At 45.1% G+C, this 14,053-nt stretch overlaps 1 protein-coding gene across 2 annotated transcripts in view; it reads right to left on the bottom strand.

The window, feature by feature from the left end:
• Nucleotides 1–14,053, bottom strand: part of GALNT2 (polypeptide N-acetylgalactosaminyltransferase 2) — a 443,362-nt gene that overhangs the window by 329,637 nt on the left and 99,672 nt on the right. For both annotated transcript variants that reach the window (XM_063917730.1, XM_063917729.1), the window contains exon 3: nt 13,454–13,607. In XM_063917730.1, coding sequence (XP_063773800.1) covers nt 13,454–13,607 — 154 coding nt within the window. The remainder of the gene's footprint in view (nt 1–13,453; nt 13,608–14,053) is intronic.

Consider the following 14,053-nt stretch of genomic DNA (forward strand, 5'->3'; position numbering starts at 1 on the left):
TGTTCAACTGTTTTTTTAACTGTACTTTTCAAAACGCTTAGAGATAGGAACGCTTTGAGTATTGACACGCACAGCTGACACGCACAGCTGTGCATAGTTGAAACTACAGATATACTATGGTAGATTGACACAACTACAGCTGAGTCAAATGTTCCACTAACCAAAGGGGTTAAATTACACAGTGTTTGACTAAGCAAACACCAACCCAGTCTGCCTTCATTAAATATGCGCCACTAACCAAAATTTGAAACACAGGTAATTTAAATTACAAACAAATCCAAAAATCACATAACTATCTACCAAAAGATTTGAACATACATTTAGTACAGAGATGTTTTGTAGAGGTTCAGATTGCAATAGGCAGACTACAGGGTGAGAGAAAGACAATTAAATAAACTACCAGCTTATTATAAACCTCCAGTTAAATCTCCAGAATTCAAGTTACGTACATATACTATGTACAGACACATAAACCTGCTCTGGTGCCCCTTCCTATAAGGGAAATACATGCTATGGAACGGTCGGCACTCAGAAGCTCTTGACAGGGAACAAAAAATGCTCAAAAAGCAGTCTAACTTATGTACTGTGGATAAGCAATCTCTTTACTTTATACTGCAGACCTACAACACACGTGAGTGGCTGTTATAGGGAAGGGATCCGGAGAAGCCACTCACCGCTCTGACCCTGTCTGAGGATTGGCATGAAGGTTAATGAGACTTGGCTCTTTCCTTACAGGGTACAGTGTCAGCTGAACCTGGTGTGAAATGAGGGGAAGGGGAGGGGGGGGGGGGTAGTGTCCAAGGTTGAGGAAGAAGAGACAAAGGGGCAGCAGAGGGGGAAGAGGGAGATGAGAAGGGCACAGGGCTGGTCCACCAGGATGAGCCAGCTCAGTGTATCTAGCCGCACACTGTAGGTGCAAAGAGGAGAGCCCAGGAAGCAGATGAAGAAGAGCTGTGTGGAGGGAAGAGGTGGAGCAGCTGGAAAGTGTATTATCTCTGTACAGAGACTACAGTGACACCACCCGTGGTAACCCTAGATAGCAGCCCCACGGCCAAGTACTTTGGCTGTAGCCTCTCAAATGTTTGGAGGTGACGAGGTGACAAGGCCCCCGCCCCCCCCCCCGCTGTTATGACACCTGTGAATGGTGTTGAAGCCCTTGGAGTAAATTTACTAAGATGGGAGTTCTATTTAAGAGGTGATGTTGCCCACAGCAACCAATCAGATTCCCTTTTCTCATTTATCTAGAACCTTATAGAAGATACCTGGAATCTGATTGGTTGCTATGGGCAACACCCCATCTTAAACAGAACTCCCATCTTAGTAAACTTGCCCCCTTGTGTTAACAGGGAATAGTTGCTACTTTCATCATATAATTGCCCACCACTGAACTTTCCTTCTAAGTATATAATTTACCTTAAACTGGGTTCAAATAGGTATCTAATCCCCTTCTGGAATACTGTTGTTGACTCTAGTAATACATGCACAAAGCAGAGATCAGGGCTAGAAGTCCCGGAAACTCCACAGCCCAAAGACTGGTCCCGATGAGCAGGCTTGTCCAACCTCCTTAGTCTCGCTATCGGCGCGTTTTGAGATTATTTTTTATATAATTATATTTCTCCTGCTATACTCATATCTCTACAGTGACCGTAATATATACTGACACTATGCTGGAATAATTATTCTTTTGAATGTGTTTTTTTTTTTTTTGACCGTTAGAGAAAAAAAAAAAATAAGAATTTACTTACCGATAATTCTATTTCTCATAGTCCGTAGTGGATGCTGGGACTCCGTAAGGACCATGGGGAATAGCGGCTCCGCAGGAGACTGGGCACAAAAGTAAAAGCTTGAACTAGCTGGTGTGCACTGGCTCCTCCCCCTATGACCCTCCTCCAAGCCTCAGTTAGGATACTGTGCCCGGACGAGCGTACATAATAAGGAAGGATCTTGAATCCCGGGTAAGACTCATACCAGCCACACCAATCACACCGTACAACCTGTGATCTGAACCCAGTTAACAGTATGATAAACGAAGGAGCCTCTGAAAAGATGGCTCACAACAATAATAACCCGAATTTTGTAACAATAACTATATACAAGTATTGCAGACAATCCGCACTTGGGATGGGCGCCCAGCATCCACTACGGACTATGAGAAATAGAATTATCGGTAAGTAAATTCTTATTTTCTCTAACGTCCTAAGTGGATGCTGGGACTCCGTAAGGACCATGGGGATTATACCAAAGCTCCCAAACGGGCGGGAGAGTGCGGATGACTCTGCAGCACCGAATGAGAGAACTCCAGGTCCTCCTCAGCCAGGGTATCAAATTTGTAGAATTTAGCAAACGTGTTTGCCCCTGACCAAGCAGCTGCTCGGCAAAGTTGTAAAGCCGAGACCCCTCGGGCAGCCGCCCAAGATGAGCCCACCTTCCTTGTGGAATGGGCTTTTACAGATTTTGGCTGTGGCAGGCCTGCCACAGAATGTGCAAGCTGAATTGTACTACAAATCCAACGAGCAATTGTCTGCTTAGAAGCAGGAGCACCCAGCTTGTTGGGTGCATACAGGATAAACAGCGAGTCAGATTTCCTGACTCCAGCCGTCCTGGAAATATATATTTTCAGGGCCCTGACTACGTCCAGTAACTTGGAGTCCTCCAAGTCCCTAGTAGCCGCAGGCACCACAATAGGCTGGTTCACGTGAAACGCTGAAACCACCTTTGGGAGAAATTGAGGACGAGTCCTCAATTCTGCCCTATCCGTGTGAAAAATCAGGTAAGGGCTTTTATAAGATAAAGCCGCCAATTCTGAGACACGCCTGGCTGAAGCCAGGGCTAACAGCATTACCACCTTCCATGTGAGATATTTTAATTCCACAGTGGTGAGTGGTTCAAACCAATGTGATTTTAGGAACCCCAAAACCACATTGAGATCCCAAGGTGCCACCGGGGGCACAAAAGGAGGCTGTATATGCAGTACCCCTTTGACAAACGTCTGGACTTCAGGCACTGAAGCCAGTTCTTTTTGGAAGAAAATCGACAGGGCCGAAATTTGAACCTTAATGGACCCTAATTTTAGGCCCATAGACAGTCCTGTTTGCAGGAAATGTAGGAAGCGACCCAGTTGAAATTCCTCTGTAGGGGCCTCTTTGGCCTCACACCACGCAACATATTTTCGCCAAATGCGGTGATAATGTTTTGCGGTTACATCCTTCCTGGCCTTTATCAGGGTAGGGATGACTTCTTCTGGAATGCCTTTTTCCTTCAGGATCCGGCGTTCAACCGCCATGCCGTCAAACGCAGCCGCGGTAAGTCTTGGAACAGACAAGGCCCCTGCTGGAGCAGGTCCTTTCTTAGAGGTAGAGGCCACGGTTCCTCCGTGAGCATCTCTTGAAGTTCCGGGTACCAAGTCCTTCTTGGCCAATCCGGAACCACGAGTATAGTTCTTACTCCTCTCCTTTTTATGATTCTCAGTACTTTTGGTATGAGAGGCAGAGGAGGGAACACATACACTGACTGGTACACCCATGGTGTTACCAGAGCGTCCACCGCTATTGCCTGAGGGTCCCTTGACCTGGCGCAATATCTGTCTAGTTTTTTGTTGAGACGGGACGCCATCATGTCCACCTTTGGTTTTTCCCAACGGTTTACCATCTCTTGGAAGACTTCTGGATGAAGTCCCCACTCCCCCGGGTGAAGGTCGTGTCTGCTGAGGAAGTCCGCTTCCCAGTTGTCCACTCCCGGAATGAACACTGCTGACAGTGCTATCACATGATTCTCCGCCCAGCGAAGAATCCTTGCAGCTTCTGCCATCGCCCTCCTGCTTCTCGTGCCGCCCTGTCTGTTTACGTGGGTGACTGACGTGATGTTGTCCGATTGGATCAATACCGCCTGACCCTGAAGCAGGGGTTTTGCTTGACTTAGGGCATTGTAAATGGCCCTTAGTTGCAGAATGTTTATATGAAGAGATGTTTCCATGCTTGACCACAAGCCCTGGAAATTTCGTCCCTGTGTGACTGCTCCCCAGCCTCTCAGGCTGGCATCCGTGGTCACCAGGATCCAATCCTGAATGCCGAATCTGCGGCCCTCTAGTAGATGAGCACTCTGCAGCCACCACAGAAGAGACACCCTTGTCCTTGGCGACAGGGTTATCCGCTGATGCATCTGAAGATGCGATCCGGACCATTTGTCCAGCAGATCCCACTGAAACGTTCTTGCATGGAATCTTCCGAATGGAATCGCTTCGTAAGAAGCCACCATTTTTCCCAGGACCCTCGTGCACTGATGCACTGACACCTGGCCTGGTTTTAGGAGATTCCTGACTAGCTCGGATAACTCCCTGGCCTTCTCCTCTGGGAGAAACACCTTTTTCTGGACTGTGTCCAGAATCATTCCTAGGAACAGGAGACGTGTTGTTGGAATCAGCTGCGATTTTGGAATATTTAGAATCCACCCGTGCTGACGTAACACTAACTGAGATAGTGCTACACCGACTTCTAACTGTTCCCTGGACCTTGCCCTTATCAGGAGATCGTCCAAGTAAGGGATAATTAAAACGCCTTTTCTTCGAAGAAGAATCATCATTTCGGCCATTACCTTGGTAAAGACCCGAGGTGCCGTGGACAACCCAAACGGCAGCGTCTGAAACTGATAATGACAGTTTTGTACTACAAACCTGAGGTACCCTTGGTGAGAAGGGTAGATTGGGACGTGGAGATAAGCATCTTTGATGTCCAGAGACACCATATAGTCCCCTTCTTCCAGGTTTGCTATCACTGCTCTGAGTGACTCCATCTTGAATTTGAACCTCTTTATGTAAGTGTTCAAGGATTTTAGATTTAAAATTGGTCTCACCGAGCCGTCCGGCTTCGGTACCACAAACAGCGTGGAATAATACCCCTTTCCCTGTTGTAGGAGAGGTACCTTGATTATCACCTGCTGGGAATACAGCTTGTGAATGGCTTCCAAAACTGCCTCCCTGTCGGAGGGAGACTTTGGTAGAGCAGACTTCAGGAACCGGCGAGGGGGAGACGTCTCGAATTCCAGTTTGTACCCCTGTGATACTACCTGCAGAATCCAGGGATCCACTTGCGAGTGAGCCCACTGCGCGTTGAAATTTTTGAGACGGGACCCCACCGTGTCCGAGTCCGCTTGTAAATCCCCAGCGTCATGCTGAAGACTTGGCAGAAGCAGAGGAGGGCTTCTGCTCCTGGGAAGAGGCTGCCTGGTGCAGTCTTTTTCCTCTTCCTCTGCCCCGGGGCAGAAATGAGTGGCCTTTTGCCCGCTTGTACTTATGGGAACGAAAGGACTGAGTTTGAAAAGACGGTGTCTTTTTCTGCCGAGAGGTGACCTGGGGTAAAAAGGTGGACTTTCCGGCCGTTGCCGTGGCCACCAGGTCCGATAGACCGGCCCCAAATAACTCCTCCCCTTTATACGGCAATACTTCCATATGTCGTTTGGAATCCGCATCCCCTGACCACTGTCGCGTCCATAACGCTCTTCTGGCAGAAATGGACATAGCACTCACTCTTGATGCCAGGGTGCAAATATCCCTCTGTGCATCACGCATATATAGTAATGCATCCTTCAAATGCTCTATAGTTAGTAATATACTGTCCCTATCCAGGGTATCAATATTTTCAGTCAGGGAATCCGACCACGCCACTCCAGCACTGCACATCCAGGCTGAGGCGATTGCTGGTCGCAGTATAACACCAGTATGTGTGAATATATACCCTTCAGGATATTTTCCAGCCTTCTATCCGCTGGTTCTTTGAGGGCGGCCGTATCAGGAGACGGTAACGCTACTTGTTTGGATAAACGTGTGAGTGCTTTATCTACTCTAGGGGGTGTTTCCCAACGCGCCCTAACCTCTGGCGGGAAAGGGTATAGTGCCAATAATTTATTAGAAATGAGCACTTTTTTATCGGGGGAAACCCACGCTTTATCACACACCTCATTTAATTCATCTGACTCAGGAAAAGCTACTGGTAGTTTTTTTACTCCCCACATAATACCCTTCTTTGTGGTACTTGTAGTGTCAGAAATGTTCAATGCCTCCTTCATTGCCGTGATCATGTAACGTGTGGCCCTACTGGACATTACGTTTGTCTCCTCACCGTCGACACTGGACTCAGTATCTGTGTCTGGGTCTGTGTCGACCCACTGAGGTAACGGGCATTTTATCGCCCCTGACGGTGTCTGAGACGCCTGGACAGGCACTAATTGATTTGTCGGCTGTCTCATGTCGTCAACAGTTTTTTGTAAAGTGCTGACATTGTCACGTAGTTCTTTAAATACAACCATCCAGTCAGGTGTCGACTCCCTAGGGGGTGACATCACTAACACAGGCAATTGCTCTGCTTCCACATCATTTTCCTCCTCATACATGTCGACACAATCGTACCGACACCCAGCACACACACAGGGAATGCTCTGATAGAGGACAGGACCCCACTAGCCCTTTGGGGAGACAGAGGGAGAGTTTGCCAGCACACACCAGAGCGCTATATATATATATATATATATATATATATATATATATATATATATATATATATATATATATATATATATATATATAGGGATAACCTTATATAAGTGTTACTCCCTTCTATAGCTGCTGTTTATAATTTAGCTGCCAATAGTGCCCCCCCTCTCTCGTTTTTACCCTGATTCTGTAGGGACTGCAGGGGAGAGTCAGGGAGCCGTCCTTCCAGCGGAACTGTGAGGGAAAATGGCGCTTGTGTGCTGAGGAGATAGGCTCCGCCCCTTCACGACGGCCTTATCTCCCGCTTTTTTCTGGAAAACTGGCAGGGGTTAAATACATCCATATAGCCCAGGAGCTATATGTGATGTATTTCTTTTGCCATCCTAAGGTATTTCAGTTTTTATTGCGTCTCAGGGCGCTCCCCCCCAGCGCCCTGCACCCTCAGTGACCGGAGTGTGAAGTGTGCTGAGAGCAATGGCGCACAGCTGCAGTGCTGTGCGCTACCTTAGTTGAAGACAGGAACGTCTTCTGCCGCCGATTTCACCGGACCTCTTCGTTCTTCTGGCTCTGTAAGGGGGCCGGCGGCGCGGCTCCGGGACCCATCCAGGCTGAACCTGTGATCGTCCCTCTGGAGCTAATGTCCAGTAGCCTAAGAAGCCCAATCCACTCTGCACGCAGGTGAGTTCGCTTCTTCTCCCCTTAGTCCCACGATGCAGTGAGCCTGTTGCCAGCAGGACTCACTGAAAATAGAAAACCTAAAATAAACTTTTACTCTAAGCAGCTCAGGAGAGCCACCTAGCATGCACCCTTCTCGTTCGGGCACAAGAATCTAACTGAGGCTTGGAGGAGGGTCATAGGGGGAGGAGCCAGTGCACACCAGCTAGTTCAAGCTTTTACTTTTGTGCCCAGTCTCCTGCGGAGCCGCTATTCCCCATGGTCCTTACGGAATCCCAGCATCCACTTAGGACGTTAGAGAAAAAAAGATTAATAAAAATAGATGCAGTTTTTCCCGAATTCACAAAGACTGTATATGGGACAGAGATGTTACAAACACTAAACTACAATGAAAACTTGACTACATTTATATTCATTGTATACCCTATATAGTGAAAGGATATGTTCCATTCTGTAAACACATACCTGTACATGTTTGTAAGTTTCACTCAATCATCCCCATTATAATGATGGGATTACTAGGTGTCCATGGAGTTTCTACAGCAGCAAGTTTGAACATGCTCAATCTGTTCATCTGCTAGTGGGTCACACAGCAATAAAGCTTTACATAAAATAAAACAAGGAAGGGAATAGAATACAAAAACCACCTAATTACTGGTGTTAGGTGATGGCTCCATGATGGCAGCTTTACACTGACCGATATCACCTCTAGCTTCTCATTTGGATGAGCATTGTTAAAATCTTTCATTTATTTTAGTAAAGAATTTTAATTTAGATTTTAAAAAGAACAGCATAGGGAGACATAAATGCATAAACAAAGACAATATTGCAATAACAACATTTTACACAGGTGCTACATCATTGCGAAATGCACCCATCATAGGCAGAACTCTGCTTGACATGAGCGGGATAGTAGTGTTTGGTGTGGCTATTAAACATTATTTGAGTCACAGATTACTGGAAAATGTGCTGAAATGGAGGTGTTTCATAAAACAAGACTGCTGTATTATCTGCATGACTGACACTCTGACACTCCTCCAGTCTCCCTATTCCTTATCCCTAGCAGCTGAACCATAAAGCTTCTAAACAGTTTACGTCAACATGGTTAAATATACTATGCTTCCAAGACAGATGGATAGGTTCATTATTTGCTTATATCTATTATCTAATCCAAATATCAGTGATCCACGTTGCGTGTTAATCAGGGCAGGTGCACAGATTTTTCCAATCCTGGAATAGTATTTGACAAGCAGCTCAAGTTATCATGTAATCTTTAATATTTATATAGCAATAGTGCATGAAATTATTTAGATGCATTCTGTACAACTGGAAAGTAATTAAAATCCGCTGTTAGCACTAGGCAGTAGCAGTAAACTGAAATCACAGTGGATGCATATTACAAAAGCAGTTTAGCGTTAATTTGAAAGAAGACCCCCAAAGGAATTAAGAGCAATATAAACCAGGAAGCTTCCTTATGTCAAGTATTCTCATAGTCAACATAAAGGAAACATTACAAATATTCAAGGGGGAATTCAAATTAGCAGTGGGAATTTACAGTGTGCTAACTGAACACTGGGGCTATCCAATTAGCCCCGAAGGGCAGCCGCTGGCAGCATTTATCAGGGATTTTTTTTCGTGTGCTCAGTAGGCTAAAAAAAAAAAAACAGGATTTTAATACCTACTGGTTAATCCTTTTCTCCTAGTCCATAGAGGATGCTGGGGTCCACTTCAGTACCATGGGGTATAGATGGTTCCGCAGGAGCCATGGGCACTAAGACTTTTCTACAGTGTGAACTGGATCCTCCCTCTATGCCCCTCTTCCAGACCTCAGTATAAGAACTGTGCCCAGGGAGACAGACATTTCGAGGAAAGGATTTACTTTAACGTTAACCGTGAGATTCACGCCAGCTCACACTTCAACCATGCCGCACAACATGGCATTCAACATAACACATGCCAACGGGCATGAACTATTGCAGCAACCTGCTGAAAATAATTGTAACACAACACCTGTACAACTACAACAAACTAACTACTGCAGGTAAAGTACGCACTGGGTCGGGTGCCCAGCATCCTCTACGGACTAGGAGAAAAGGATTTACCGGTAGGTATTAAAATCCTGTTTTCTCATACGTCCTATAGGATGCTGGGGTCCACTTCAGCACCATGGGGTTATACCAAAGCTACAGTACAGGCTGGAGAGTGCGGATGACCCTGCAGCACCGACTGACCAAACTTGAGGTCCTCATCGGCCAAGGTGTCAAATTTGAAAAAATTAGCAAACGTGTTTGCCCCTGACCAAGTAGCTGCTCGGCAAAGTTGTAATGCCGAGACACCCCGGGTAGCGGCCCAGGATGAGCCCACCTTTCTAGTAGAATGGGCATTCACCGAATTCGGTAACGGCAATCATGCCATGGAATGAGCGTGCTGAATCGTACCTCTGATTCAGCGTGCAATGGTCTGCTTAGAAGCAGGACACCCAATCTTGTTGGGAGCATACAGGACAAACAGAGCCTCTGTTTTCCGTATCCGAGCTGTTCTTGCAACGTAAATTCTCAAAGCTCTGACCACATCCAGAGACTTTGAAGTAGCGAAGGTGTCAGTAGCCACTGGCAAATACAATAGGTTGGTTTATATGAAAAGAAGAAACCACCTTTGGAAGAAATTGCTGACGAGTTCTTAACTCAGCCCTATCTTCATGAAAGATCAAATAAGGGCTCTTGTGAGACAAGGCCCCTAACTCAGACACCCACCTTGCGGATGCCAAGGCCAATAGCATGACCACTTTTCAAGTGAGAAACTAACTTATCTCCTGGAGAGGTTCAAACCAATCCAATTGAAGGAACTGCAATACCACGTTAAGATCCCATGGTGCCACAGGAGGCACAAATGGAGGTTGGATGTGCAGAACCCCTTTCACGAACGTCTGAACTATGGAAGGGAGGCCAATTGTTTCTGAAAGAAAACCGACAAGGCCGAAATCTGGACCTTGACTGAACCCAATCGTAGGCCCGCATCCACACCCGCCTGAAGAAAATGGAGAAAACGTCCTAACTGAAACTCTTCCGTTGGAGCCTTCTTGGTTTCACACCAAGACACATTTTTTCCAGATACGGTGGTTGTTTAGACGTTACTCCTTTCCTGGCCTGAATAAGAGTGGGAATGACTTCTTTGGGAATACCCTTTCGGGCTAGGATCCGGCGCTCAGCCATGCCGTCAAACGTAGCCGCGGTAAGTCTTGATACACACACGGCCCCTGCTGCAGCAGGTCCTCCCGAAGAGGAAGAGGCCGAGGATCTTCTATGAGCAACTTCTGAAGATCTGGATACCAAGCCCTCCTTGGCCAATGAGGAACTTTCGGTATGAGTGGAAGTGGAGGGAAGACATACACTGACAGAAAAAAGTATCTGGGCTAATTGAAGTACATCTAATCCAGAAAGCCTCTTTCTTAAAAGGGGTGTGTATTGCGTGACCAGCAGTCAGGAGGCGGCCAGTCAGCATCCCAATGCCGGCATCCCGGCAGTGGAATGCCAGCAGGGGGTGGCGAGTGCAACAAGCTATCAACCATATGGTGTCTATGTATTGCGGACTCTGTGCCACTGTATGGGTGTTGAGGACATCCACGAGTGGTAATAGTCCCTGTTGGTCGGCATGCCAACCGTCGGGATTGTGAGGGTGCGGGATGTAGGGGGAGGTAATGTGACCGGCGGTCTCCGGACCGCTGGTCACATAACTACATCCCACTTAAAGACTGCAAGATACTCTGTGTTCATCATACAGCAAAAGCATAGAATAATAAAAGGGGGAAAAAATAAACAACACGCACACAAATTGAAAGTATCATTGCAAAATAGGCCATAATAAGAAAAGCAGCTATAAATTATTACCAGAAACCCATTACACTGGGCTGAAAGTTAAAAGATTTAGATAATAATAAGACTAGATTCCTCAGGACTCCGTTTACTGGATACACACAGATTTTCACTGGTGGCATTAAGGGCTGACAATTGTCTATTTTGTATAAAATATTGGTGTTAATATTTTCATACAAAATAAGGAACCTCACAGTGATAACATGAAAGCTTCAAGTCATGTTAAGTTTTCTACATCAATATAGAAGATTTTACCGGGTGAAAAAAAAATTGACAAGTGCACTAATACAGACAAAAAACACATGCATGCAAACAGACACAGCCCATACGCTTCTCTGTTTACACCTTCCTAACATAATATGTTTCCTCTTACCCAATCCTCCAAGACACCTTTCAGTACAAGAACCAAACTTTCTAAGCCTAATGGGTGCTGCACCAATGCCTTTGTGGGTGGAGCTCCATGTCTCATTCTTTAGGATGGCAATGGGACAACTATCTGACAGATCGTCTGACAGATCTGGCTGGTTGGAATGAAATTCTGGTACTATAAGGGAACCAATGGTAATCGATTATTTGCTCCGAAACACTATCTGAACGACAGGTTTTGTCTGTTTTTCCAAAGCAGTTAAATCACGGATTTAACAATTTTGTGTTTGTGTCTCTTTTTTCCAGTGTTTGGGAGCAAATGGTCAAGTGTCATTTGCTCCCTTATATTACCAGATTTTCATTCCGAGCAGCCAGATCTGGAAGATGGTCTACCAGATAATTGTATAGAGTATGCCCAGCTTTACACTATACACCCAGCTCTCTACATTTAAGACTATTACTAATACCACAAGGACATTGGAGAAAACGCTGGTGCCAGCAGACGTCAGGAGCCTGCAGCTTTATACTATAAAATGTTATACACACAGAAATAAGTGGGCTAATAGAAGAACATTAGTAGGTGCGGTCTAAGCAAACATGACTGGCGTATTAGAAGCCACCCTGGTGCACAAGCTGCCAGCCCTTGAGCACTCATGCAATATTTACCATCCCATAACTACTCAAATAGCATCTCTATAAACATAGCTATTGTTCTGCACAAAGCCAAGTACAACCACAAGCACATATACCAGTATCTGCTAAATACGTTATCCTGTACCACACTCAGTTTATCCATATACAGGGTGGTATTCAATTCTTTTCACCCCTTTCCATATCCGTTCTGTTTCTGTTAATGGGCGTGGTATCATCATTTCCGCTTGCTACCCCCAGGGTAGCAAGACGCCCTACCCTTTATGCAGCTAAACCGGATTACTTTGGGCGTGATATGCGCGATAACGGGGATCACTTTAGAAAGGCGATTATGAGAGATATATAATTTGACTATCGCTCACTGGAGCAGATGTATTAACTTCGAGAATGCATAAGGAAGTGATAAAGCAGTGATAATTGCAAGATGATAAACGCACCAGCCAATCAGCTCCTAACTGTTAATTTACATATTGGAGCTGATTGGCTGGCACGTTTATCACCTCGCACTTATCACTGCTTTATCACTTCCTTATGCCTTCTCCAGGTTAATACATCTGCCCCAGTGACTGTGTGAAGTACCACACTCCCTACACTAATAACTCTAAGGGTGTGTACACACGGTGAGATATTTTCTTTCGATTTTGACTATATAGTCAAAATCGCAAGAAAAGTTAGTGCAGATCGCAAGGTGAAAGTCACCTTGCGACCCCGACTCGATCGCGATGCGCGGTCCCGCCAGGTCGGCATCGTAAGAAAAGATAGATTGTGCAGGCAAGTCAATCCTTGCTAGATCGGTGTACTATCTAGTTCATCTCACATGTCAATGACATCTCACATAAGCCAAAATCGTAAGCACACATAGTCCATATCTCAAGAAAAGTTAGTCAAAATTTGTGCTATCTGGGCTCTGGGGAGTTCAAGGGAAATTGCAAATGAAAATCGGGCATAGCAAGGATCTCACCATGTGTACACACCCTAAGCAGATTAGGCCGTCACATGCTATGTATGAATATTGTTACAGTTATAGCACAGATGCACTATGCAATCAATTCAATCAAATGCATTGTATCATCACATGTCATAGCACGATATATGGGCGATATACAGTGCACATATGACCGGAACACACAGAAGCCCACTAGCATGCACTTTTATGTGTATTATTATGTAAAATACACAATGTAGGGGCAGTGATAAGTTCTGTTGTCAGTTTTACACCTGTCTAACAGCAGCTTTTGTGCTTGAAAAATATTGTTCATTTTTGTGGTAGTTAGCTGGATTACTGATATCAGTTGTCCTATTTATTACTCTTGTATAAAAAATGCAAGAGCCATATGTAAAAAGGTACTTTTGTCACTTCTACTCAAGACCAAGGTGTAGAAGGACTAATTGATTAAATACTTACTGGTCATGCCTTGTATCAGGAATGCTCCTATCCATATGTAATTTGTCACTTTCCACTTGATTGAATTTATTACGAGCGTAAGCATCCTGACCAGGTCGTACTGCAGTGACACCAACATAAGCTTCTTGGTCAAAGTCTTGCCATCGTACTTTACCTAAGAATGGCAAACAAATCATCAGTGTTCTAACGTATCAGATCTGCATCATGGAATAAAATAACTGCAATAAAGGTTAGTAAAAGGTTGTACTAAGCAAAGCTGTTTTGGCAATTTTATGGCATAACAATGTAAAATGAAAATTAATCAGCTAACCCCAACCCACTGTTCAAACCTGCACGAAGTCAGGTGGAGGCTATAGAGCCATAGTACAGAAAACCGAATTTTATGCAACAGCTATCAGCCCAAATAGAATGACTGTTGGCAATCTTTGTCTTGATTTCTTATATAAAAGATACAGGGATTCTACCAATGTTGTTATAAATTATATAGTCATATCACCCCTATATTGCTGGGATAAATCCAGCCTGTTATTGAGTATCACTAATGTGCCCCAAACACAGGTTGTATTCACAAATTTTGCAAGTTAAATCTTTGTGAGAGTC

Source organism: Pseudophryne corroboree, chromosome 4 (assembly GCF_028390025.1).
Source record: "Pseudophryne corroboree isolate aPseCor3 chromosome 4, aPseCor3.hap2, whole genome shotgun sequence".
Taxonomy (NCBI): Eukaryota; Metazoa; Chordata; class Amphibia; order Anura; family Myobatrachidae; genus Pseudophryne; species Pseudophryne corroboree.